The sequence below is a fragment of the Alexandromys fortis genome, unplaced genomic scaffold (assembly GCF_014885135.2).
Source record: "Alexandromys fortis isolate MF-2015 unplaced genomic scaffold, M_Fortis_MF-2015_v1.1 scaffold_50, whole genome shotgun sequence".
Classification (NCBI taxonomy): Eukaryota; Metazoa; Chordata; class Mammalia; order Rodentia; family Cricetidae; genus Alexandromys; species Alexandromys fortis.
This window is the reverse complement of record NW_026067932.1, coordinates 551,796-579,188: the sequence shown is the minus strand read 5'-3', so window position 1 is coordinate 579,188 and position 27,393 is coordinate 551,796. Positions and strand designations below refer to the sequence as shown.

At 50.8% G+C, this 27,393-nt stretch overlaps 1 protein-coding gene across 3 annotated transcripts in view; it reads left to right on the top strand.

Moving 5' to 3' along the window:
- Slc12a7 (solute carrier family 12 member 7) overlaps window positions 1-27,393 on the top strand; it is an 86,442-nt gene that overhangs the window by 37,050 nt on the left and 21,999 nt on the right. For all 3 annotated transcript variants that reach the window (XR_007592370.1, XM_050145560.1, XM_050145558.1), the window contains exons 2-12: window positions 14,318-14,412; window positions 14,822-14,944; window positions 18,703-18,849; window positions 19,890-19,944; window positions 20,670-20,800; window positions 22,333-22,574; window positions 23,965-24,176; window positions 25,225-25,392; window positions 25,690-25,788; window positions 26,473-26,530; window positions 27,202-27,376. Coding sequence is in view for 2 of the 3 variants with exons in the window: in XM_050145560.1 (XP_050001517.1) it covers window positions 14,318-14,412; window positions 14,822-14,944; window positions 18,703-18,849; window positions 19,890-19,944; window positions 20,670-20,800; window positions 22,333-22,574; window positions 23,965-24,176; window positions 25,225-25,392; window positions 25,690-25,788; window positions 26,473-26,530; window positions 27,202-27,376 (1,505 nt within the window). In the remaining variant the exon portion in view is untranslated. The remainder of the gene's footprint in view (window positions 1-14,317; window positions 14,413-14,821; window positions 14,945-18,702; window positions 18,850-19,889; window positions 19,945-20,669; window positions 20,801-22,332; window positions 22,575-23,964; window positions 24,177-25,224; window positions 25,393-25,689; window positions 25,789-26,472; window positions 26,531-27,201; window positions 27,377-27,393) is intronic.

Sequence of the window (27,393 nt, the reverse complement as noted above, 5' to 3'; positions counted from 1 at the left end):
TCTCGCATTGCCCCTCCTCAGCTCTGATGCTGCTCTCTGTCTTCTGGGGAAGGGAAGATGTTAGAGAGTGAGGTCACCAGAAGCTGCCTTCCTGAAGGACATGTCCTTTAGATTGAAAGTCCCAGGCCTAACTACTACTTATGTAACTTCTAGGTCTGTGGTCCCATAGATGCCCAATGTCCTGGGTTCTGTTTCCTCAGTGGCAGAGTCTGGGGCTCTAACTTCTTGTGGCTTTATGTGCTGTGTATGGTGCCTTGCAGATGAACAAATGGGGATGTTTGTGTGCATGTGGATGTGCATGGTATGCACAGTAAGTGCAGTGTACACGTGATTGTCATGATGTATGCTATGAATGGATGAATACATGTGTATATACGTTAGTGCACATGAGTACACATGCCTGTACATCTGCATGTGTATGTGTGTACACTCATGCAGTTATATGTTGTGTGTACACTGTGTTGGAAATAGTGTAATTATGGTGTGTCAGGCCCTGCACACCACTTGTCTGCAGAGAGCCTTTTGAACAGCAGGCTGCAAAACTCCCCTGTTTTAGGTTGGTTTGAATTTCAGATTTAAAAGCCTATTGGAGGAGAGATGCCTACCAGGCTGCCTGCTAAGGACCTTGTAAGTGGGTATAAGGAAGGCCAATGACCTTGTGGGCCTGTTTGGGGGCTATCCCTGCCTATTTCAGGGTAGGAGGTGGAACAGGCTATGCTTTGGGAAGCCTTGTCTCACCTGCTTTCTGTTCCCATGGGTTTTTTTTAGTGTTCCTCTGAGAATCTTTGCTCTTCTGAACTGTGTGACGTGTGGTGCTCCTGGGTTGAGGTGAACAGCTAGTTGTGCATGTGGGTGCTAACCAAGGCTTCGGGACTTCCAATCCTCCTGGGCCTTGGCCTTGCTCGTGCGTTTGGTTTGCCTGCTTCTGCTCAAAGCTGGCCCTGCTCCCATGGAAGCGTATGGAAAGAAGTGGGGCTGCCTGCCACTCTGGAGCAGGTGCCCTGAGAGGCTAGGATGCCACTCAGTGTGGGGGTGTTATCAGGGCCAATGCGCCTCCGCCTGTTGGCCAGAATCCCACCTGCAGGTCAGCATCAGTGCAGGGTCAGCCTTGTGGGAAGAAAGCGAGGCTGGGCCCGAGTGCTGAGGAAGCTCTCTAAGCCACTAACTTCACAAGTTCCCACACTGTGGTGACTCCATCTCCTCTAAATCCTGGTGGCAAAGAGGCCAGGTGGGGCCTGAAAGTGTTGAAGGAGACTTGGGGCAGGTGGGAAAGGGCAGGGCCCGTTTTCTGAAGGACTCTTTACAGCTCTCTGCTGGACCTCCCTGTCCTGGAAACCTGAGATGGGAGGCCGGGGTTGGAGGAATGTGCACAGAAAATGCGGCAAGAACCAAGTGGCCCCCTTGGGCTGGAGTCGTCGTGGGTGGCTGTTTCTCAATATTTCCTTTGTTTTCTTTTTAGAAAGGGTTATTCACTCAGCCAACAATTTGTTAGGGGTGCGAAGGCCGTCAGCCCGGGGCCTATCAATCAGGCCGAGGCTGGCTGTCAGCAGCTATGCTCCGGAGGCCGTCCCACTGACCTGGGTTTTCTAGGTTGCTGGGATTTTAGGATGCATGAAGGCTCAGAGAATCTGGAAAGCAGTCAAGGCCAGTGGTCATTCTTTAACTTTCAGGGCCCTGGGACTCTGAAACTCATTCTCACATATAACCATTTATCAGAGCACTCACCCGGAAGAGTTTATGGCAGTGTTCCCTGCTCGGCCCTTAGGAGGCCAAAACCTTTGGTTACCCGGTGGGTCTCCATTTTGCTGTGGGTGCTTAGTAGCTGGTGCTGTCAGCTAAGAAGTCTGCCTCCCTCCACTTCCAAGCCTCTGTGTACAGACTGGGTTCCTCTTGACCCATGCCCCATCTCCAGTGTTGCTAAGCCGGGTAGACTTTCCGCCTACACATTGATTTCAGGAAAGGGAGGAGGCTGCTGGACTTTGCAGCCGGCTCTATTGGCTAGCCTACTCAGCTGACCCAAGGGCTATGGCTCAGAGTCTCAGAGGTTGCTTTCCACCCCTCCCTTGAGCCATTGAGGGATTGGTGGTGACGCCTTGGAGCCCTGCCCCAGGAAGAATGGGGGTGGGAGGAGGGCAGTGTGTTGTCCACAGTCAGTGGAAGAGGCCATGCCTGGGTCACGCTGTTAAGGTCTGGCTGCCTGGAAATGGGTCTGGGGGCCTGCCAGATTGTGCCTGGTTTCTCCCTATTAAGATAAGGCTCTGCAGGGAGGAGGCAGGGAGTGGAGATTCAGCTTGCTGTCCAGGAGCAGATCCTGGGCTGAGGGCCAGCAGGGACTCTGGCCCTGCTTGTCTGTGCCTATGAAACTTGGCTGAATACCACACTTACCTGATGTTTGTCTGATGGAGAGGTTGTCTCCCATGCCCAGAGCCCTGGCCACCTCTGACCTATGCACACACCTCTCTTCTTACGTATATAGTTAGATTCTCTGAAGGGGCAGTGTTCCTGAAGCCTGCAGTTTGTAGCCCCTCCTCCCACGGGACTTGACTCTTGAGACTGCTGCTGCAGGAAGACATGGTGCATTTTGTCACCTGCTTGCTGAAAAGAGATGCTGCATTTGCATGCCTTAGAGGAATCCATTGAGACATATCTGAGAAGCTGGACCTGAGGTTGCCTCTGAGGACAAGGGTCTTTTTTTCTAATTATTTTATTTTTTAAATTGATCTATACCTTTTCCCCCACCTTCCTCCTTTCCACCCCTGCTCTCCTTCCATCCTCCCCCTGTCCCCGAGGACAAGGGCTTTAATGGGAGGGTGTTTGAAGGGCTTCTAAGTAGCAGATGGGTAGCGAATTTGCATTTTTATAGGTGAGTCACATCCAAACACAGCCTTAGGTGGCTTTTCCAGGCACGGTGCATGTGTACTCTAAAATGCATCAGGCAGGCCTCAGCTAGAGTATAAAGCAGAGACAGCCTATAGCTGGCCGGCATAGGCTAACATCGGGTCCCCACATAAGACGACAAAGTGCAAAACCAAGGTACAGCCTTTTCTCCAAGTTGAAACCCATCCTTGTAGCCTTCATGTTAGAGGTCAGAGTTGGCCAGAGTTTCATGCAGCTTACGTCTTGCTGAAGCGTTTGATCTGCCTGTAAGAAAACTCTGTGATCTCTGTGGGCCCAGGGCTGTGGTCTGGGCTAGGCCCACTGACCAAATGGTATTGGTTATCACAGGAGGCCCTGGAATGGCTTTTCTTCTGTAAAGAGCTGCAACCTGTATGGATAGATGGGTTTGTGGGCACTTCCAGACCTTGTGTGGTGAGGAGAGGAGCCAGTGACAGTGGCCAAGCCCCTTCATGTCATAAACAGGATGCCTAGAAACCCTGACCATCTAGGTCAGCAACAGGGTGTTTCATCAGATGGATCCCGTAAGTCCTTGGGGTTCCAAGGTTGACAGGTTGTTGCAGTGACTGATCAGGAGCTGGGGCTTGGGTGCTGGGCAGGAATGATACACTCCAGCCTGACCTCATGACAGAATTGGGAGTCTATGCTGGAACTGGTTACCACTAAACAGCCATGAATTCTGGAGGGTGTCTACCCACTGATGCCTAGGCTTCTGTGGGTTTCCATTGATGTTTTACCTACATGTATGTGTGTGTACCACATGTGTGTCTGGTACCTATGGAAGCCAGAGAGGGCATTGGATGTTTTGGAACTGGTGTTACAGATGGTTGTAAGTCACCTGTGGGTGCTGGGAATTGAACCCTGGTCCCCTGGAAGAGCAGAGTGTCCTCTTGATCCTGTCCTGAGGATATCTAGTCCTAAGCTGTGACAGTTTCTCACACTCATTTCTGATAACCTGACAGGCCTGGGAGTGAAGTGAGGAATCCTGGAGAGTTCCCTTTGTGGGATCATGTCACATTCCCCGCCTGGGTCTGTGTCCGGGGAGGAAGGATTCCAGGGATGAGTGCTTGTCTTCATTCGCTGTCCCAGGATTCATCTCCGTGGTTCCAGTCTTGATCGCTGGGTACATATGTCTAAAGCCCCCCTCTACACTGTCTCCACTCTAGGAAGCTCTCTCAGAGAGTTGGCTGCCCCGTCTCTTCCCTGACTCATCCAGAGTTAGCCTCTTTAGCCTTGGGTTTGTTGTAGTTGTTGTTGTTGTTGTTTTCAGCAGATGACAGGAGACTTACGGGTACTTATCTGGTATTCTGTCCTTCTCTGGGTTCTGTTCAGGCCAGCTGCCCCTGGGATGGTCCTTTGCTGCTGAAGCATCAGCTGGTAGCTTGTAGTTATTACACAGGGCAGGCTTTGGTTGACAAATGGGACATTGAGGAATTCTAGCGTCACGGGCTGCTGAGCTGCCTGAGACCTTTACACGTGCATCTTAAAGGCCACAGGATACAGATGTCAGAAAGCAGCTGCGTGTGGTACAAGAGAGACACGGTACCTCCTGTTTGGAACCGCAGTTGTATCTTTCTAAGAGTCTGGCTGACTTCCCTTGGTTTTGAGGTTTGCTGTTTCTGCAGTTGACTCTGAACTAGTTTTAGATGTGATGTTGCCAGCTCATCTGGAAGGCTTGACAGACATGCATGCCTTCATGAGGATCCTCCATGAGGAACCACCCTTTACTCTAAAGGAAAATGCCCCCTCAGTACCTCAGGTCCTCTCTTCTATGTGGGTCTGTGGACTCCGGCTCTGGGGGCTTGTGGCAGACACAAGATGACAGCTGAGCCAAGCAGTCTCCACTTTTCTGTTGTTTGCAGGGAGGAGAGGAGAGGAGTGCACCCGTAGCTCACTTGTTCTACTTTAGGTTTTATGGCTGAAGATCCTTGTTTTAAGTTCTTGTTTGTTGTTGTTTTTTTGTTTTGTTTTGGTGAGCTAGGGACTCTCTACATAATTGGGCTGTCCCGGAACTTGCTGTAGACCAGGCTGACCTTGAACTCACAAAGATCAGCCTGCCACTGTGATAGGATTAAAGGTGTGTGTACCTATACCGGCAGGCTTTGTCGTATTTCTTAATAACAAAAGCAGCTGGTAGAGATAATCAGTGTGAGAAGAGGTGCTGAAGGACTTATCTGCATCTCCGTCCCCAGCACCCACCCTTGCAGACCCAAGGTTATCTCTAAGAGGTGCCGTTCTGTCTCCCCGTTTTGCATTTAGAGGGAGTGCAAGGCTTTGTAATTTTCTAAATGTTGATGCATCTCAGCTGGGGAGGGCCCGGCCTCAGCCTGCCCTGACTTCCAAGTGAGCTCTTTCTAGTTGTTCTGCCATGAAGTGGGAGGCCATTGCCACCTGGGTGTGAAATGGACAGATTTTTAAAAGTATTTCTGAAAATGGGGGAAGTTAATCACTTTTTATCCATAAGTGTGGAGATTCATCAGAATTGAGTTTGTCTTCCGACTGCAGAAGAAAGGCTGACTTTGTTAGAGAGTTAGTTAGCCTTTGTGGTCTTGTGACCTGGCCACATCTTACCCACAGGTGGAGAGAGTCTGTCTGCCTGGCTTCTCCCTGCAGAGTACCGGTGCCTTGGTTTTCTCCCAGCTGGGGGTGAAGCCTGTGTTACGTGCGTGGCTGGCAGCGGATGCCCACCCTAGTGCCCATTCCTCATCATGCTATCCCTCTGCCTCCTTGGCAGCAATATACCCAGCTGTCCTCTGCCGAAGATGCTTCCAGTTGTTATGAATGAGTAGTCTGACAGAGAGAGAGGACACCTCAGGTGAGCAGCTTTGCCTTGGTGCTCAACAGTTTTCAGTTCTAGTATAACCCAGAACCCTCAGTGCAGCTCAAGGCCTGGCAGATACTGGTGATGGGAGCATAGGGTGGGGATAGTGCCCTCTCCTTCTGTCGTCAGAGCCTCTGTGTGTGGCAGAAGGCCTGGTGACTCCTGAGCTCGCTTGCGCGCTCGCTCTCTCTCTCTCTCTCGCTCGCTCTCTCTCTCTCTCTCTCTCTCTCTCTCTCTCTCTGTGTGTGTGTGTGTGTGTGTGTGTGTTTAAATCGAGGTTTCCATCATCCTGAAAACAAAATTAAATCGAGGTTTCCTTGTGTAGACTTTATAACATGCTCTCTCAAAAGTATGATTCAGGGCTGGAGAGATGGCTCAGTGGTTAAGAGCATTGCCTGCTCTTCCAAAGGTCCTGAGTTCAATTCCCGGCAACCACATGGTGGCTCACAACCATCTGTAATGAAGTCTGGTGCCCTCTTCTGGCCTGAAGACAGACACAGACAGAATAATATTGTATACATAATAAAGAAATAAATTAAAAGAAAAAGTATGATTCACATTTAAGTCTATTTAGATATAAAAGTCATTAGGGAAGATCTGAAAATTAACAATCATATAGATGATAAAAATGGATCCTGGTATTTTCATGTAAATACAGGTAGACTTCTCAAATGGAAGTGTTTGATTCTTCTTAATTATCTCTTGACTCTGGGGGAATTCGGCAGGGAAGACTCTTGGATTCCCTCTCAATGCCCAATAAACACTCCCCGTTTATTTGGTTCAGGTGTGACCCCAGTTGATAGTCTCCCTGAATCTGCCCAGCCAGAGCTCTCTGGAGCATGTGCGTGGGCACTGATGATGGACATGTCTTTTAACAAAACTGGTGTGAGGCTTGGAGACTAGAGAGAATGCTGTGTTTGATCGCAAGCTTACAAGTCTTCAGTGCAGCCCCAACTGGAGGAATTTACTGAAATTCTGATGATGTGTTTTGCTGTTTTTTTTTGGGGGGGGCATGTGTATGTGTTTTTGTGTTGTGCATTCATACATTAATTTGATAAATGATAAAATGAAAACGCAGAGGTACAGAAGCTACACAGTTTGAGCCACCACAGCCTCTGCAAGTCAGGTTGAGACTGTCACATTGACCCCAGTCTCCCAGCCTTTGTTGGTGTCCTTACATTGTCTTCCAGCGTTAGCAGGCTTGGCCATCCTGTACAGTTGTCCATTGAGCAGGTTTGAATGTCATCTGTCCCTCAGCTTCCCAAGTGTGGTGCCATCTCATTAGTGCAGGGCACTAGTGCCCCCCTCTCCCGGGTGTATTGATCAGTCTCTGGGAGTGATGTTTCCTTAGATGAGCGATCGTTGCTGTATCTGTGTATCCCTGGCAAAGGATCAGGTAAGTTTCTTGGGGACACCAGCTACGACTGCTCGTCTGGCATTATGGCTGCACTTTGTGAGAGACCCAGGCAGGTGACTCTTATGCTCAGGCTATGGGTGCAGGCTGGAGGAATGGTTTCTGAATAGCTCCTGCCCTCTGTGTCCTTCCTTATTGTCCCCTCTTCCCTGGAGACTAGCAACTGGAGCTGAGCTGGAGGGGAGCAGCAGAGACTTTGCTCAAGGTCATGAGCTTGAGTTGGCTCCATCTGAGCATCTGAGGTAGAATTGAAACCCTGTCTCCTACCCTCTGGAGGGTAGTCGGGCTTTGAGTCAAACCCTGGTCCTCTCTGTCCTCACAGCTTGTGATACCAGGGCCTGCTGCATGTGCTGCATTCGCGTTCCCTGCTTTTGTTTATTTCCCAAACAGGTTCTTACTGTGTAGTCCTGGCTGGCCTACAGCTATGCAACTATGTAATCCAGGCTGGCAACTATGTAGTCCAGGCTGGCTTGTAACTCACAGAGCTTTTATCTGCCTCTGCCTCCTCAATACTGGGATTAAGGCCACCACATCTGGCTTCTTTAACCTTGGTATTAACTTCTTTCCAGGCATCAGAAAAATTGTAAGAATACAATGAAATCTCTCCATTGCTTGGCCTCTCCTCATGGGGCATTTTCCCAAGTTGAAGTATTCTTTGTCTTTTCCTTCCCCTGCATCTGTCTTTCACACACAGATTTGTTCCTAAACTGAACTGCTTGAGAGCATGCAGAGACTGTGAGGCCCTTTGGGGGGGTATACTTCCCCCCAAAGCACATTTTCTTTCAGAATCTCTCTATGTCGTCGTTACCAGGTAAAAGAATTAGCGTTCACATGACAAAGCTCTTGAGTTTTCACCAGGTCGTAGCCTTGTGATATCACCACAGAAAACCTGCTATCCTGTCTTATTCTAGAATTTTCCTGTCTTGCCTCTGCTTTTTAGGCAGTAGAAACAGCAGGCTTGTGTCTGTGGGCCCTACAGTCTGGATAGTGGCGTGGTGGGAACACCCCACTGATGATGCGTAGGATCAGGAGAGCTTATTGTCCATCTGTCCTTTACTGTGATGTGGTAGCTGCAACCCCTTGATGACTCAGCTTGGCCTGCCCCGCTAGGCTGTGTGCCCCCCTCCCCACATTGCCTCCCAGCTACAGGTTCCAAAGGCAGTCTCTTCTTCTAGCCTGTTTCTGTACACCAAGGTATTGCAGCTGGTCGCCATGGCTTGTGTGGTCCTCAGATGCCTGTGTCTGTGCTCCAATGCCTAGATGGCCTTGGAAGTGGTCACAGGAGACTATCCAGATGGTACCTATTGCTTTTTGGTGTGTCACTGACATTTTCTGGTTACTTTTAGTTTCAGCATTCATCCCCCTGCCTTAGCGCTGTAGTTGACATCTCTCCTGAGATGGTGTGTGTGGAAAGTGAGCTAGAGGGCCCTGCATCTCGGCCTGTTGGCTGACATAGCTGGGAACTGCACATGTGCATGCGTGTGGTAACATGTACACACACTCTGAAAAGTGCAGAGTTTCCGCTCATACTTCTGTTTTTGTCACACATCTGCGTCTCCTCCCTGATGGGGAGAAACAAGTCTCCACTGTCCAAAGTATACTTGGGTGCTTGCTAAGTTTATATCACATTTATCAGAAGACATGGGATACTGTTCTAGAATGGTCCTTAAGGATGAGGCTTCTGGGGGCTGGAGAGATGGCTCAGTGGTTAAGAGCGCTGGCTGCTCTTCTAGAGGTTCTGAGTTCAATTTCCAGCCACCACATGGTGGCTCACAACCACCTGTAATGAGATCTAGCGCCCTCATCTGGTGTGAAGGTGACCATGCAGGCAAAACACTGTGTATATATAATAAATAAACTTTTTAAAAAAATTAAAAAAATAAAAAAAGGATGAGGCTTCTGTGTTTGGTTATAGTGTTTTGGGGTGGCCAGCATAATATGTGGGTTCAAAGTTAGGTTATACGTCTTTCCTTTGGGGCAGTTGTATTTATTTATGCCCACTTTTTCATGCAGAGAGCAGAGTCTCATCCAGAAGTATAATCTCTCGTCTGGCAGGGCTTGACAAAGTATGCGTAGCTTGTGGAACCGTCTCTTGTCCTCTTAGCTGGAACCCTGTAGTCTGTGGGAAAAATGAGCCTGCCTGCCATCTAGGTGGATACTGGCAGTTCTCTCCCTTGAGGGTGGCCCCACTTCAGAGTATCTGTGTATTTCACTAGTATATCTGTCTCTGTTTTGACTCCTCAGACAGCTCCATGGTGGTCAGGGTACGGAGAAGTACATGTAGTGTCCTCTCCCCCCCACCTGATAATTTTTAGAGCTTACCCAGTGTCCCATCTATGGCACCCAGCATCCAGAAGTCTAGTGTGCTTAGTGGCTTTGGGAAGAGGTTTGGAGTACATCTCCTGTCAAGTCCCTTGACCCTGAATGTCCTTACTTCCAGGAACATCAGTGGGTTCTAAGCTGCCAGTAGGAATGTTGTATGTTTATTTGGGTGACCATAGCTGCTAGATGGCAGAAGATACCTTAGCCTGCACATCACTTTCCCTTTTGAGGGGACCCTGGATTGACCGGGGAGGAGCCACTCTGGGGAGGGAGATATATGTTGATTGAAGTTTGCATGTTTTTGAGAATGACATCATGGGAGCTGTGATCAGGGACCCCATGTTTGGTGCCTTAGCTGGTGTTATGTGCTCCTATGGGAAGGGGGCCCGTGTGGGAACAGAGTGAGCTAGGGGAAGTTCTACCCTCCCTCTATTGTGGAGACCTGCTTCTCCTGGGCTTCCCAGCATCTCTCGCTACAAGTCCAGTATTATGAACTCCGTTTGAGTCCAGTACCTACCTTACATTTCCAGTTCTGTATGTTCCTAGGGTGTATGACCTGGCTCTAGGCCCTCTTTCTGGCCCTTTACTGGCAGCCCATACAGAGAAGTGTCGTCGTAGGAAGTTGTGGGATGGAGTTTTGGGAGTCATTCGGAAGATTTGAGCTACACTGGTCTCTTCTCTCCTGGCCAGAGTCTCTTAACACCTGATGAACTTCTACCTTGCTGTGAGCCACCTCCCCTGTGTCCTTTGGTGGTCCTTCATCTGTCCCTTGACTGTCTTGTATCTTCTACATGTAAGATTTGAAGCTGGTGAGATGAGGAGACCCCACAGATGGGAGTACTTGAGAGTACAGGTTCTTGCCTCCAGGTGGAAGGGGGCTGATTTACATGATGCTGGCCTGGTGTCTGTGTGGTGGTGGCAGGTATGGGTTTATTGGGTACCCAGGGAGGTTGTGCCTCAGCTTATAAGTGCTCACTTGTGTGACAGGTTCTGCATGGTTGTGGTTATGCCAGGGTGAGCATGGATGCATAGGTCGATTCACAGACCTCCCTCTGCCCCCAGCTTCCTGTGATCTGGTAGAGGACCAGCCCATCATACTTTCAGCTTCAGTCCATGCTGGGCCATACAGTCCCGTCTCCTCCTGCTTGCTCTGACGTCCTGATGTGAGCGGAACTTGAAGGGTGTGAGGTCCCCACGAGGGAGACTAGATAGTGTGTCCAGAACACACAGGGTATGCAGGGCTGATCTCTGGGTGGGACTGTGCCTTGCTATTTATATCCCTGTGTCCCCAGAGCTCCTGTCCTGTCAGACACTGCGGAGAGGCATAGTGTGGCTGTGTTCTCAGCTGTCTGTGCTGCCCCAGAATTCTCTGCAGAGGACCAGTCATCATAGTCCTCTTCCTACCTCATCTCTGGGGAGGCTAAGGACCACGAATTAGGAAAACCAGGAACACCAGGGGAACATGGAGCATCTGGGTGAATACTGGCAAGGGAATCTGATTAGAACAAAGCCGCTTTGGGTTGTGGGCCCTAACAAAGGTTTCTCCCTCTGCTTTGGTTTTTGTGTCTGTAATCAGATGCCACGGTTTTTTTTTTTAGGGGAGCCTGCTTAAATTCAGGGCAGGGCACTTTGTGTTCCTTTGTTCCCTGACCCCTGATGACCTTGATTATTGGAGTCTGTGACTAGGACCTGGGTCAGGTGTATCCTGAGACAGAAAGGACCTAGTGAGCACCAGGGAACTGCGTCAGCCTTTTCTGCGCAGGTGCCACCCGGATTGGTGGTAAAGCCATGGTCTGAACTAGCTCATAGGGTAGGAGGTGTGTGGGGGCGTGTCCGGAAGGCCGGCATAATCCATTGGGATTTGAGGAATTTGAAATTCAAAGCTCCTGTCAAAACAAAACAAAACAAACCTTGGTGTGTAAGTGCGTCCTCTCTCAAAGAGGGCTTTGGTCTTTAATGGGGCCAATCTGTCCGTGGAGTTACTGGCTTTTAAGATAGTTGTCCCCAGAAGTATCACACACACACGGTTTGTGAAACCTGAAAGGGGACATAATGTAACTTGCTGTTCAGAGTTCTTTTTACCTGGTAGCTGCCTTGGAAATGTCCCAGTAAAGGATCCTCGCCCTGCCCCCAGTTGTCGCCACGCTGTGCTGCTAGCCCAGGATATGCTCAGGGGCCATGGCTCTGGTCCCAGACACCAGCGCAGGGGACTCAAGCCCATCACATCAGGATTCGGTCCTTGGTCCCAGGCAGCCCTTTCTGTCTTCTGAGGTTCTGTGTCTTGGTCGTACTGCCAAGAGGGGATTGCCCACCAGAAGTGCCTTTGGTTGGGTTCCTTCCTTTTTCGAGGATGCTCCCTTTCTGCAGACTTCTGGCTGCAGTACCTTGGGATCCCTGCGTATCCCTCAGGGGATGCCCGCCTATGTCCTCTGTGACTGAACAAATGTCTACATCCTTGGGCATCTGGAACATGACATATCCAGGCCATGGGCCCAAGCCTTGGTACTCTGTGTTCAGGAACCAAAGTCCCTGAGGTGTGTTCTCCTCTCATCCCAGGGGCCACGAGATTACACTGGTTACTGGACCTGCCTGTCCAGGGCCTTGAATTGACTCTGGACACGAAGCAGCAGCAGAACTGAGGATCCTACCCAAAGAGGGTAGCTATAAGGGCTAGGTACCAAATGTACCAAGCTAGAAACTCCCTTACAGGATACCAGTATCGGCCACACTGTGGGGCCTCACCTGTTGGCATCACCTTGCCCCCCTTTCTCTCTCCCTCTCCTCTCTCTCTCTCTCCTCTCTCTCCCTCTCCTTTCTCTCTCCCTCTCCTCTCTCTCTCTCTCCTCTCTCTCCCTCTCTCTCTCTCTCTCTCTCTCTCTCTCTCTCTCCCTCCCTCCCTCCCTCCCTCTCCTCTCTCTCTCCCTCTCTCCTCTCTCTCTCCCTCTCTCTCTGCCTTTCTCTCCCTCTCTGCCCCTCTTTTCTCTTCCCCCTCTCTTTTCTCTTCCCCCTTCTCTTTTCTCTTTCCCCCTCTCTCTTTTCTCTTTCCCCTCTCTCTCTCCGTCTCCTTCTTTCTCTCCCTGTCTCCTCTCTCTCCCTGTCGCCTTTCTCTCTCCCTCTCTCCTCCCTCCTCTCTTCTCTCTCCTCTCTTTTCTCTCGTCTCTCTCCTCTCTCTTTTCTCTCTCCCCTTTCTCCTCTCTCTCTCTCTGTCTCTTGTTCTTGATTTTTTTCTGTCCCCATCTTACCCCGCCCTCTTGTTCCTACTCTCCTAGACCCCTGAGGCTTCTCATGGTAGCTCTTTGATTGATTTTCCCATATTATTCCCATAAGGTGCTTGAGCCATGGCCCCTGGACCATGATAAGGTACTAGGACTCCAGAGAAGTGCTGCCCATCTTCTCCCATGAGGCCCTCCTCTGTGGGACCCTTCTCCCATGAGGATCTGCCTTTTGTGCAACCCTCTTCCTGTGGTGACCTCTCTGTGTGGTCCAACTTGGCCTGGGTTTGTTAAGTGACTACATCCTGGGTACCTGGGTTGCTCAGCCTTGTTCTGAACTCCCAGAGGTATCGATAAGGCCATATGCTGTTGGGAGCAGTGAGACCCCAGATCCTGAATTTCTTGTAAACAACTTGTTTTCCCCTGATCTGAGTGCCTACAGCTGCTCTGAGCACAAGACCTTCAGGAGTTCCTGATGGCAGGAGAGTGGTTTCTGGTGGGTTTGGCTGAGGGTGTAGCTATCTCTATATAAGCTTCCCCTGAACACAATAAAGGGAGCATTCTTGGGGAATTCAGGGATGACCTGTGTCTCTCTGTCTGTGTGTGTCTGTGTATTTTAACCTCCAGCCCCCTTGCCTGAAGCTCGCGAACTGGGTGCCAGTGCACAGAGTGCAGACATGGGGGCACGGTGTGCAACAATATGCCAGTATACGTATCAGTTCCTTCTCATATGTGGAAACTGAGGCAGAGAGGATCAGTCTAGGAACTTGGCAGCATGAAGCATGTCCTGTGTGCCAAAGGCTGAGGAGTTCCTTGGAGGCACATCTCTTCCAGGACCCTGATAGGGAAGAGATTAGAAAACAGAGTCCTGTACCTACTGACTTGGCCACTCCCCGACTCAGGGCCTGAATGGCCTGGGATTGGCTGTGCTGAGGTGTTGGGGCTGGAGAGCTGTGGTTCAGGACAGATGTCCTTCCCAGCGTCATGTTGAGCTATTCAGGTGGACCCTGGGAGTAGATGGGGTGGACAACGTTAGGGTCAAAGGTCAGAAACAGAGAAAGATACTCCCTAATGTTGACATCCTGCCACCTGAGGACCCAGGCAGGCTTGTTTGTGGGTGCTCTGAGAAGGCTAACTGTGAGGCCATGCCTGCCTCTTGAGCTGTGAATCCCAGCTGTCTTGTGGCTGGATCCTGAGCAGCCACTGTTCTCTGCAGTTTGGGTGATACCTCTCCTGTCCCCTACATAGGGAACATTGAACCTGGAAGCCAATGTTCAGCCCAGGGCTTTCAGGTCCCATAACAAAGTATGAGGAGACCTTCTGAAATGGCGGGGTGCGCATAGAGGGCCAACAGGTGCTCCTCAACCAAGGGACCAGCCCTACTATGGGGAGTAGACTTTCAGTCCTCAGTAGGCAATGTGAACAAATGGGCTGATGTTTCATTTTAAACCAAATTACCTGTGCTGGGGACACACAGACTCTTGCAGGACGTGGACGTGTGGGCAGAAAGAAAACTTAGACAAAGTGTCTTTAGCCAAGGCCACAGATAGGGACTGGTGGTCATGGGAGTGAGGTACCTGGTGCCTGCTCCCCAGAGCTGCATGCTTGGCTTTTGTCACTTCCTCCTGAGACTGACCTAGCTATCTTCCACAGGAGATGGAAACCCCAGGGAAAACAGCCCATTCATCAATAATGTGGAGGTGGAAAGAGAGAGCTACTTTGAGGGGAAGAACATGGCACTTTTCGAGGTAATTTTGTTTTAGTTTCTACACAAAGAAGTGACTTTCATGTGGAAAAGTAAAGGAGCAGTCATCTCCCGCATCCTACGCAAGGCATCTTCGGCCCTGATGACAGAGCAAGATGCTTCTGTCTGAGATCCACTGAGCTTATCTGTCCCTGATAAGTGAGCTGCAGCTTGGGCAGGTGCATTCCCTATAATTCCTGAAGCCTTGGGGAGTCTCTCAGAACCCCTCTGAATCCAGACCTGCCGAGCAGGTGTCTCAGGGTGCACAGATTGGGGGGCTTCCACGCATCTTGACTCTGGCTCTGAGGCTCCACATAGTCCTGGAATAGAGGTATATGCTGGGACCGTTACCTGCTGCCCTGGGATGCTGATGGAACCTGGTTCCTACCTCTCTGATGTTTTGTACCCATTAGGAAGAGATGGACAGCAACCCCATGGTGTCATCGCTGCTGAACAAACTGGCCAACTATACCAACCTGAGCCAGGGTGTGGTGGAGCATGAGGAAGATGAGGACAGCCGGAGGCGGGAGATCAAGGTACCCGTGCTGCCCTGTGTGGACAGCAGCCTCGAAACTTTCTGGTCGGAGAACACCCTTGCCAGGCTTCCACAACACACCCATCCTCCTCCTTCATTCTTCATCTTTCTGGTACTGTGTCTCAGTGGATACTTCCAATGCCCTGTGCTTCTGGGAGACCCACAGACCTGGGTGAGAAGAAACAAGGTCCTAGCGGTCCTGTGCAGACTGCCCTGCCCACTCTGAGTAGGTGTCTGTGGGGCCACAAACTCCAGGGAGTACAAGAGTGGCGCTAAGTCCTGCCTGAGATCTGGCGGGGTACTGACGTTCTGTTTCATTTGATTTATTATTTGGTTGTGCTGTGCATGTGTTTGTTTTTTGAGACAGCCTCACTCTATAACCCAGGCTTCCCTGGAACTCACTATGTTGCCCAAAGTTGGATTTGAACTCACAATCGTCCTCCTGCCTCAGCTTCTAGGTATTGGGATTACAGGTGTGTGCCACTATGTCTAGTTTAGAGCCATCACTAAAGACTTTGACTTTTATTCCCTTTTCTTCTACCTCCCTCCCCTTTTTTCTGCCTCCCAAAGGCCCCTGTTTTCTCTGGAGGGAGCAGTCCAGTGCTGGTGAACACAAATGAAGGTGTTCATTTGTGTAACACCTGCCAAGTCAGGTGACAGCCAGCTCATCTGCCCTCCACCTCTCCCTTCCTCTGTGTCCACCCTTTGTGCCACATCCAGCTGTTTCCTGGGTGTTTCCCATGAGCCGGTGCCCAGCCTGACGGTGGCTCCAGGGAAGTCAGACCACAGAGTGGCCTTAGCCTCCGCCTTTCCCTCCTGGTGTGAGCCCAGCAGAGTTAGTACTGTGTTGCAGGTCTTCACAACGTTCAGTGCTTTTGAAACTGGTTGGATCTGGGGCCTTGTGGTCTTTGGGGACAGGGTTAACAAGGTTAACAAGGGCATGAACTGTCTTCCTGCCTTCCTCAGATGTGTTCTTTGGTCCATGCCTCTTCCTGCCCCTTCCCAGGTCCTCTGATCAAAGTCACAGCTTCCCAGACACACTGAATGAGAATTTAGGCACTGCATGTAGACGGAAGTTTCTGTCCCTCCCAGTCCCACAGTCATTTAGTCCCAAAGAAATACACAGTCTTATGTTAATCATAAACTCTTTGGCCTGTTAGCTCAGGTTTATTATTAACTAGCTCTTACAACTTAAATTACCTCATAATTCCTATCTGCATTTAGCCATGTGGCTTGGTACCTTTTCTCAGTAAGGCCTTCTCATCTTGCTTCCTCTGCATCTGGCTCGTGACTGGGTCTGCGCCTTTCCTTTTCCCAGAATTCTCTGTCCATCTCTTTTGTCTGCTGAAATTTGTGTCCAAGGAAAACTCGGCCTGTGCCGGTGATAGATACTGGTCTGACTGAATCTTAGAACTGAGGGTCAACTCTGCTCAACCAAGGCACTGCTCAAATTGATCCCATAGTTTAGTTCTTATTACCCACGAGTGAAACCCAGTAGGCTTGGCTGCCACTCCCCCCTCCCAGGGCTCCTTGAAAACAGAGCAGTCATATTTGGGGAGATTGTACTTAGTATATTTTACCCCAGCCCAACGTATGGCAACTCTTTGGTCAGTGTTTCCCCTGGGGACATGGCTCCTGGACTGGGTTTCAGTTGATAAAGTATTCGGTCCTCAGCAGAGGTGCTTATCTTGGTTGGACGTGAACAGCTGCCCTACTTGGGGATCCATTGGGTTGACGGGACAGGAGGAGTAGAGCCTGACTCTGGTGTCTCCTTTGATGTCACAGAAGCGTGTCCCCAGAGACAGGCATCACTTTTCATTGCTCTGTCCTCTGGGCTACAAACAGGTTCAATGCATCTGAACAAAACTAAGCATTCAGAGTTGGCCGTTCCCTTTAGAGACATCTGGGACCCCAAGGCACTAGGATCCTGGGGAGACAGCTAGCTTCAGAGCCTGTGTCTCAGTGGGAGCTGAAGCAGAACCCTGTGACCTGGGCAGCTGCGTGTGCACTTTGAAGCTGCCCAGCAATGGCCTGTTTACAGGTTCTCTGCCATGCTTCTGTGGGCTGTCTCTAATGTCCACCTCACACTGTGACTTTTAATTCTTTTTCTCTTTTTCTCTTTCTTTCTTTCTCTTTCTTTCCTTCCTTCCTTCCTTCCTTCCTTCCTTCCTTCCTTCTTTCTTTCTTTCTTTCTTTCTTTCTTTCTTTCTTTCTTTCTTTCTTTCAATTTTGTTTTGCTTTTCAAGACAGAGTTTCTCTGTGTAGCTCTAACTGTCCTGGAACTTGCTTTGTAGACCAGGCTGGCCTTGAATTCACAGAGAACCAACTGTCTCTGCCTCCCGAGTGCTGGGATTTAAAGTTTTTGCTACCACCACCGCCCGGCTAATTCTTTAATTAAATTGTTTAAATTTAACTGGAAAATCTAACAGATGGTTTGGAGAGAGGGCTCAGCAGGTAAGAGTGATTGCTGCCCTTCCAGAACTCCTGTGTTGGGCAGTTCAGAACCACTAGTAATTGTGTTCCCAAGGGATCCAGTGCCCTCTTCTGCCCTCCATGGGTGCTTGCACTCACGTGCATGTACCAATGCATACGTACACACACACACACAACATAATTAAAGATAAAAATATTTATTTAAAAAAATTCCAAAGGCATTTCTCCATCTGCCAGCTTGCAGAATTCAAGCCCACAAAGACTTCTGTCCCCAGAATGCATGGTCCGCACCTCAAAGACAGGGAGGCCATGAGGTCAAGGCCTAGGTCTCCTTCATGTTATCTTTCTCTTCATTGTTGCCTGCTGCTGCCCACTGGCCTTGGGCTCAGGGCGAAGGCCTCCAGGCTTTCAAACCCAGAGCTTTCCACATATTCTCTGCTTTCCTGTGAGACCTCTGGTCTCAAGTTGGTAGAGCTCAGACTGCCCTGCTCTGGGGAGGCTCTCTGGGACGGCCCTGTGCAGGCCTGAGCTGCCATCCTACCCTCTCAGGTTGGTCAGTTTGTTCTCCTTGGAGTCTGTTCTCTGGCTAGGCACAACCATTCATACCACTCTTTAGCTGCTGGGCTCTCCCTGCCTGTTGTCAGGCTGTGTGACAGATGTCCTGTCAGGCATCTGTGTGAGCATCGCTCTGGGCTCTCCCTGCCTGTTCCCAGGCTGTGTGACGCCCTGTCAGGCTTCTATGTGAGCATTACTCTGTAACAGCCTTGTGACCATCACCCACAGGGAATGCACCAAGCCAATCCTCCATGGTCATTCTGTGCTCACCTACACCGAGATGAGCCTCCTTTGTGTTGGGGTCTGGCTTCTGAGCCATTGTGTCCTCAAATCTCCAGTCTGTTACCTGTTACGTTACTTGGAGAGCTCCTCTCTGGCCACCCCTCTTTCATGCCTCACGCTTCTGGGATCCAAGGCTCAGGCCCCTAGCTTGCCTCAGATCTGGCAGGGATCCTATCTTGCTGTTCAGATTCCCCCTCTGAATCTTCTCCCCAGTGGGAGAGCAGACCAGGAGGCTTGTCCCTGTGCTCTGCCTCGTGATTTTCCTCACTTCTGGCTCAGTGCCCTAGACAGCTGGGGTCTGCTCTAGGACCATGGAATCTCATCTTATTTCTGACATGGGTTTTTGTCAGGCATCTTTGCTATCCTGTCTCTTCACCATGTTCCTCCTGGTTCCTCTGTTCCTCCAAACCGAAGCATGGGTAGGGTTCGAGGCTGGTTTTAGTGGGTACAGGCTGTGGGAGACCCCTGACATGTTTCTCTCTGTTCCAGGCCCCACGCATGGGCACCTTCATTGGCGTCTACTTGCCCTGCCTGCAGAACATCTTGGGTGTTATCCTTTTCCTGCGCCTGACCTGGATTGTGGGGGCAGCTGGTGTGCTGGAGTCCTTCCTCATCGTGTCCATGTGCTGTACCTGTGTGAGTGTTCTCAGCTGGTCCTGCGGCAGTTCCTGAGGAGCTGGGACTGGGGCCCTGGGAGATTCTTGTTGGGGAATCAGGCTTGCCTTGTAGGCTCTTCTCTAGAAACCAGCTCCTGCAGAGAATGTGGGAAAGATGCTGGCCCCTCTAGTTTGGCAAAGGCCAGGTTCCCCACTAGTCTGAGGACCTTATGTAGCTGTACTCTATAGGAGTGGCATTTCTGCATCTGGGGACACTTGGGCTGAAAGCCGAGTCAGGGGCAGGTGACTTTTCTGGTGAGAAGTATAAATTTGTTTTAGTTACGCAGGTGTCACTTGAAGGCACAAGGGTCCTTTCTGGAGGGAATCCAAATAATACGGTTGAATGGGAGCTCCTTTACCTCCCGGCCCAGGCCACCTGACCACTTGTTCTCTAGTAGCTTCTACTGTTGTGCCTATCCCAGGCTACCTACTGTCCTTTGACTGGCCATTTCTTCTGTCCCGACTGGTCAGTTTCCCCAACTCATTACTTCATGTGTCTGGTCCTGCCATGGCTCTCTGAGGGCATGTGCCTGTGCTTCCTGACTGGTAATTCCGTGAGGCCACTCCAGGCCTGTCCTCTGGTCACTCTGGGTGGGCACTTCAGGCTAATACCGCTCTTTGTGAGGCTATTGACACCCCTGACACCCACAAATAAACTTTCTGGAGCAGAGGGTGGTTCCTGGAAGCAAGGCGGATACAAGATGAGGTCCTCTATACCATGTTGAATTCTCATCTAAAAGTGTCCCCTTGTGCCTCATGGGTTAGTAGAGACAAAACTCTGGGACTCCTTAGAGGTCAGGCACCTGGGTAAAGCTCAGCTTTCAGGGCTGTGCTGGGCAGGGTATGGAGCCTGTATTTTCTTTTTCTTTTGGGAACATATTTTGGGTTTGGGTAGGGAAGGACCTGTCTTTCCTGCTCATTTAGCACCTCCTTTGAGGTCAGAAGTCTGCAGCCTCAGGCTCAGCATGTTGGAGAATCTTGGGGCACACGTTTCCTGAAAGAGCTTGTCTTTCTTTGCAGACAATGCTGACTGCCATCTCTATGAGTGCCATCGCGACCAACGGTGTAGTCCCAGGTGAGGATGCCAGCGCTTATGTCTCTTGAGTTAGTTTATTGATCTTTTCATCATGCAGGACGAGCTACGTGTGTAGGGTTGGTATCCCCTTCCCCAGACTCATGGTGACAATGACATTAACTGTTAGCATCAGGATAGCACTGGGGTATTGGGCTGCCCATGAAGAGAAGAGAGTGGCCCTGTCCCCAGAGGCCCTGGTGTAGACACACCCTCATTCCTGCCTGTCCTCTGTTAGAGAGGACAGAAACCACATCCTAGAGATGGGCACAAACCTCAGTGGAGGGCAGGTCATTCTGAAGCTACAGTTAGCGGTGACAGCTCCACCAAGCATTACTTGTCATATGCATAAAAGAGTTGGCAGGCCTATGCCAGTGTCTCTTGTAACCATCTGAAGGCACAGTAGATTTTTCTGAAGACAAATGAGGTACTGGACCTGCTTGTTTCAGGTCCTTCACATCATACCTTAGCTACCCTGCACCCGTGGGCAAGGTAGACGTGACTTTATTGCCCAAGGCTTCCTCCTGGGTCTATTTCTTTTTTCTTTTTTTTTTCTTTTAATTTATTAAAGATTTCTGTCTCTTCCCCACCTCCGCCTCCTGGGTCTATTTCGAAGGAAGACTAAAGCTACTTGTCCCTTCCTGGGGACACTTCTTTTTGAATGAATGCTCTATGTTCATAGTAAATGGTACTTCCTGACCCATGTTTTCCTTGGGCTATCTTTACAGCGGGCGGCTCATACTACATGATCTCCCGTTCACTGGGACCTGAGTTTGGAGGGGCTGTAGGCCTCTGCTTCTATCTGGGCACAACATTTGCAGGCGCCATGTACATCCTGGGTACCATCGAGATCTTCCTGGTGAGTTCGTCTATGAAAGTCTTCCTTACCCAGGCACTTTGCCTGTGAGCCCTTTTGTACTCTTCCCGCTGACTGTTCTCTACCTTGCTGCTCTGGACATCTGGACTCTCAATACTGCTCTCTGGGCTGAGGGTTTGGGTCCCTGATGGATGAGACCTCATAGTGTGCTGTCTTAGGAGCCATGGGCTTGTACAACTCCTTGACCAATGCTAGCTCTTGAAGACAGAGCAGGCTTGCACTCAAAGGAATTCCCCTGCATTGAAGTAGGACTTGTGCTCAGTGTCAGTGAGTTATATAGCCTAAGTGTCTGTAGTGTGCCCCCCAGGTACGGTATGGTCAGCCTTGGAGACAGTATGTCTTCTGTGACCCTTGAAGATGAAGGTTCCAGGTTGGAACAAGGCGATGGCTGAGGCTTGACCTATCTCACATCCCAGAAGCCTGGGGAATTCATTCTCTGTACCAGTTCTCTTCCAGTTGCTGTGATGAGCGATTACAAAAGCAACTTAAGGAAGGGTTTATCTTTCAGTTTGAGGATACTGTTCATCATGACCAGAAAATGGCCAGGGGCAGGTGGTCAAAGCAGCTGGTCTCATTGTTTCTGCAGCTAGGAAGAAGACAGAGACAAATCTTAGTGTTCAGATAGCCTTTTCCTGAGTTCAAAATCCCAACTGAGGGACTGGGAATACCTACTTTTAGGATGGGTCTTACCACCTTTAATTAAGATACCTCACTGGTATGGACAGAAGCTAATCTAATATGGATCACAGGTGTTCCCAGGGACTTTTCTCCTAGGTGATCTTAGATCCTGTCAATTGACAATATTAACCATTACTATAACCATCTCCATAGAGTTGGCTCTTTTCTTTGGTTCCCAGGTATCTCAGAGCCTGCAGGGAAGACATCCCATGCTAAGAAAGGCTTCCTGGAGTAAATGTATATATTCAAGTTTGGAGAGTCTGGGCTGGGACCTAGGAACATGTTCCCCTATAGGTCCTGGGTTGCAGACGAAGGGGGGTGCTCTAGACTGCCGTGCCCATTCCTAGGGTCTGGTTGGTCTCTAAGGTAGAGCAGCTTGAAGGACACAGTAGCTACTTGCTGGCTTTCTGGAGAGTGTGCTCAGCGGTCGGCTGGCATTAGTGAAGACAGAGGAGATGCCCTGGGTTCTGCTGAGGCTGTTGTCAGGAGTCCCTGACCCCTCCTTACAAGGGTTCACCCCTGCCTGTGAGTCAGGTTGGCCACTAAGAAGGTGGCCAACTTCCTAGACTGCTGGTTTTCATCTGGCTCTGGCAGTTTGAGGGAACTGGACAGGGAATGACTGCAGGCTGGCACCCTGGGTCCATCTTGGGTGAAACACAGGATTCTGTCTCAGTACTCCCAGTGCCCTCAGTCCTGACAGGCTTTCTTCGCTAGTGTCTGTCAGGGAAGGAGCAGGCTTTCTTTGCTAGTGCCAGGGAAGGAGCCAAGGTGAGGTCAAGGCTGGACGAGTCCCTGGCCAGGACCACCTCCTTCGCTGACCTGCCTTATTCCCGCAGACCTACATCTCTCCAAGTGCAGCCGTCTTCCAGGCAGAGTCAGCAGATGGTGAGGCGGCGGCGCTGCTGAACAACATGCGTGTGTATGGCAGCTGCGCGCTGGCGCTGATGGCAGTCGTGGTCTTCGTGGGCGTCAAATACGTCAACAAACTGGCGTTGGTCTTCTTAGCCTGTGTTGTGCTTTCCATCATGGCCATCTATGCTGGGGTCATCAAGACAGCCTTCGCCCCACCTGACATCCCGTGAGTCCCAGGCTGTGCAGGGCCGCCTTGATCTAATGCTGGGTTCATCTTGCAGTGTTTCTCCAGGGGCTGGGCTTGGACCTCCTGGTTTCCTCTCCTTTCAGACCCTCAGTTCTTTTCTAAGCAAGAGTATGGAGGTGGCCTTGATAGCCGCTCGTTCCTGGGCTTCAGTGTGGTTTTGAGAAACCTTGGAGTACAGGATGGTAACAGTGCCCATGCAGCTGGTTGTTGGTGCATCTGTGAGAACCCGTGCAGCTGGTTGTGGGTGCATCTGTGAGAACCCGTGCAGCTGGTTGTGGGTGCATCTGTGAGAACCCGTGCAGCTGGTTGTGGGTGCATCCGTGAGAACCCGTGCATCTGGTTCTGGGTGCATCCGTGAGAACCCGTGCAGCTGGCTCTGGGTGCATCCGTGAGAACCCGTGCAGCTGGCTCTGGGTGCATCCGTGAGAACCCGTGCAGCTGGCTCTGGGTGCATCTGTGAGAGCCCGTGCAGCTGGCTCTGGGTGCATCTGTGAGAACAGGAAGCTAATGAAGGTTGTCCACACCTCAGGGTAGCCAGTGGCCCTCTGGATAATGTATTAGTCCGTTTTTAGGTTGCTGTGAAAAGCAACATGATTACAAACAACCTATGGAAGAAAGAGGTTATTCTGGCCTGTGGTTCTGGAGGGATAAGAGTCCATCCTGGCGCGGAGAATAGGAAACAGAAATCCCATCTTCAGCCACAAACATGACGCAGAGAGTGTGAACTGAAAGTGAGGCAGGACTATGAACTCTCAAAGTCTGTCCCCAATAGCATAACTTCCTGAGCCTCCCCAGACAGCGCCACCAACTGGGGACCAAGTGTTAAATGTCTGAACCTATGGGAGACATTCTCATTCAAACCCCCACAGTGGTTTTTCCAGTGTGGCCCATCCTTATCCCATGAGACCTGGCTTCCTCATCTTCATAGAAACCCCTCCGATGGGCTGGCTCTTGTCCTCTTGTGGAATTGAGGAGGTTTAACCAAGGTGACCAGGGTAATAGCAAGCGAGTGAGTGTGAACCAAGCCAGGGGTGAGGTGGTTGTTTGGGCATGGACTGACCAAAGCTGCCATGGTCCTTGATAGGGAAGACAGGAGCCCAGGATGCAATGAAACCCCCAGAGCTGTGGGTTTGCCATCTTTGTGGAGGATATGACCACCTTCCTTCCGGAAAGAGTTGCCCCAGGCAGGAGGAAGGCAGCCCTGATTAGTTGAGGGCTTGTGTGAGAGATCAGTCCCTAAACTGTTGGAATCTGGCTTGATGCTTGCTCCTGACATGTGGCCCCTGCAGTAACATGGGAGGCGTTGAGCCTCCCACTGAGTCGGCCGAGAAGAGTGGTAAAATGGATCTCTATCCTCTCCCTGCTCCAGGGTCTGTCTGCTTGGGAACCGCACGCTGGCAAAACGCAGCTTTGAGACCTGTGCCAAAACGCAGGTTGTCAGCAACGGCACAGTGACCACTGCACTCTGGCGCCTCTTCTGCAATGGCTCTAGCCTGAGTGCCACCTGTGACGAGTACTTTGTACAGAATAATGTCACTGAGATCCAGGGCATCCCTGGAGTGGCCAGCGGTGTCTTCCTGGGTAAGTCTGGTGGGGAAGGCTGTGACCACTGCCCTGGGTTATTTGGGACTACTCTTAGGGCCCTGGTTCCGCTTGTATAGACAAATCCTTGGAGTTCTGTCCAGCCAAACTCTAGACTGAAATGGCCTTCTTCAGCTGCTACAAACCAGCTGGGTAAGGCCAAGCAGGCACTCAATCTTTGTTTGAGATAAATACTCACTCTACAGCCCAGCGTGGCCTGGAAATTGCAATGTATCCGTGATTGGCCTAGAACCCTGATGACAAGGATGGACTGGTACCATCCCTGTCATCCCCTTCCACATGCTGGGGTAACAAATAGGGGGCAGATTCATCTTGGTGTGAAGGAACTGTTCCTGGAGAGCCTGAACACTTGGTCCTAGTATCTGCCCTCTGTGAGGTTGGGGTTCTGTGCGCTTCCCCAGTGGTATGGTGTGATGTCAGTAGGTAGCTGAGGGTTGTGTCTGGGTGAGGGATGAGGAGCACAGGGATCCCTCACTCACTGGGCCTCCTGGAATCTCTGAGGTAAGCCCTCCGGAGGAAGCAGCTCCCAAGAGATCTCAAGGGAAGCGTCAAGTGCACAGGGATGGAAGGCCAGTTATGGAGAGGTCCCTATGGGGTGTTCACAGTCGGTGCAAGACTGCAACTGGGCCAGGCTGGAATGCAGTGGAGGGTGAAGGCGGCCACGTTTCTTGGATTATTGGAGGAACTAATACGATTACAGCTTTGTGTTGCTGCCTTGCTGGTGGGTGCCCAGCAGGGAGGCCACTAAAACTGTGGGCAGCTGTTTAAGAGCATGTAGGTGCTGTGTGCAGGGATCCCCTAGTGCTGAAACCTTGTGTTGAGGTTGGTGGGTTGAGGGGGGGAGTAGCTTCTTGCCCTTGGTCCTTGCAAGCTGAGTGTCTTTGATTGAAATCAGAGCCACGAAAGAGTGAGAACCACCTGCGGTTGTGAGTGGTGAGGCTGGGCACACAGTCCCGGTGAGTATTCCCAGCAGAAGGTGGAAGGATTCTGTTAGGAGGTCTACTAGTCCAGCCTGTTCTCCTTACAGACAACCTGTGGAGCACATATTCGGACAAGGGGGCATTTGTGGAAAAGAAGGGTGTGTCCTCAGTACCCGTGTCTGAGGAGAGCCGGCCTGGCGCGTTGCCATACGTCCTCACGGACATCATGACCTACTTCACCATGCTAGTTGGCATCTACTTCCCCTCCGTAACAGGTGAGGCTCCCCGCCTCCCTGCCTCCCCTGCCTCTCTGTGTCTGTTTCTCTGTGTATTCCCCCATGAATATCTTCCTTTGACTCTGTCTTTATGGCTGTTGCTGTCTCTGTCTCTTGGTAAGTCTCTGTTTTCTACTCTCTGTGTGTACGTCTCTCTGTCTGTCTTTCTGTCCTCAGAGACCGTCTTCCCAACAAGCAGTGGTAATATTGGTCTGTCGTTCCCGACCTACAGATGGGTTGTGCTGTAGGTGACATCCTCTAGGTTTTCAGTCACTGTCTCTCCTGTCTGTTCTGCAGGGATCATGGCAGGATCCAACCGCTCTGGGGACCTCAAAGACGCCCAGAAGTCCATCCCAACAGGGACCATTCTGGCCATCGTGACCACGTCTTTCATTTGTATCCTTAAAGGGGCCCTGCTGCCCTTGTTCAAGCCCTTCACTCACATTCTCATTGTACCCATCTGTGGTGCACTTTCCAGGTTTAGGGCCTGACCACGGCCTGCCCTGCTTGTAGCTCTGGCAGCCCGATGTGATGTGCCGTACTAAAACATGGCACCCGGATTCCTGTTCTCTTGGCGATCGTATTTGGAACATGTCCCTCCAAAAACCCAAGTGAGAACTAAGGGTTATAATTCAGTGGTAGAGTGCTTATCTAGCATGCTCAAGGCCCTGGCATCATATATCCAGTAATATCAAAGGAGAAAGAAATACAGCACACCATTGGATTGGTCTGGGACACTAGTTATACAGCCTTGATTGGGTGTAGTGTGGGATGTGGCATAAACACTGACCACAGTTGCTTTTGTGAAGCTGACATTCCAGGAGCCCAGTGTCCTCCCAGCAGGGTGGTCTGGCCACCAACCAAGGACTTTTTGAGTACCCTGAGGTTGCATTCTCTTTAGAGAGGACAGTGTCCAAAGGGCTGTGTGTGGAGGTGTGGGATACAACCCTGGGGACAGGGTATGGAGATATCTTACCACTAAGTCATCCTGGGTTCAGCCCCATGGGATAGGACCCACTGGCCAGTATGCAACTATGTGGAGCTTACCCTAGGACTGACCAGTCCTTGACTTCAGCTCAGATCTTTCCTGCATAGTGCTATTTGGGGCCTGCATCGAGGGTGTGGTCTTGCGAGATAAGTATGTTGGTTTTTTACTACATGAACTGACTCTAATTGGTATATTGTCTTTCCTGAGAGAGACTTCAGCTTTGAAACTCAGTTACCCTTGGCCTCACAATTGTGTGTGAGCTGAAAGCTCTTACTTAACCAGTCACGCTGCCTCTTGCCTGACTAAAGCATTGTGTGTCAGCCCCTTGAGCCTGATGAAGCTGGAGATGAGGAGTAGACAGGGGTGTGAGAATGAGAGAGATGGGACCCAGAGACCCCAGCCCTGCTGCTGGGTCAGTGGGACTTTAGTGTAGACTATGGTGGACCCTTCCTTCTTATGGTACAAGTTTGTCAGAATCTCAGGGCTTCAGGGGGTCTTACAAACTGTATGGTGAAGAAATATAGTAACCCCAGACCTAAATATGACCGATGCAGAAGTGGCAATAGCCAACACCATCTTGGTGTAAGCCAGGGCTTTCTGTTCTGAGAGGATTCCAGCAGAATGGTGTCAGACCCCCCAAAGCCCCTTCCGAGGGAAGCTGCCAAGCTGGTTGGGTCCTCCTACCTGGGTTGGGTTTTTTACCTCCCCTTCTCCCTGAGCCCAGAGGTTCACACTCAAATAGAGGACAGAGATTTTTTTTTTTTCTGTCTTCAGATCACTTTCTGGAAGCTCTACTGACCCCCTTCCCTGCTCACCCGTAGGTTTGGGGAGGCCCTGCAAGGGAACCTGGTCATTGGCATGCTGGCCTGGCCATCCCCCTGGGTCATCGTCATTGGCTCCTTCTTCTCCACCTGTGGTGCTGGCCTACAGAGCCTGACTGGGGCCCCCCGCTTGCTGCAGGCCATCGCCCGCGATGGCATCATCCCTTTCCTGCAGGTGAGCTGCGGCAGATG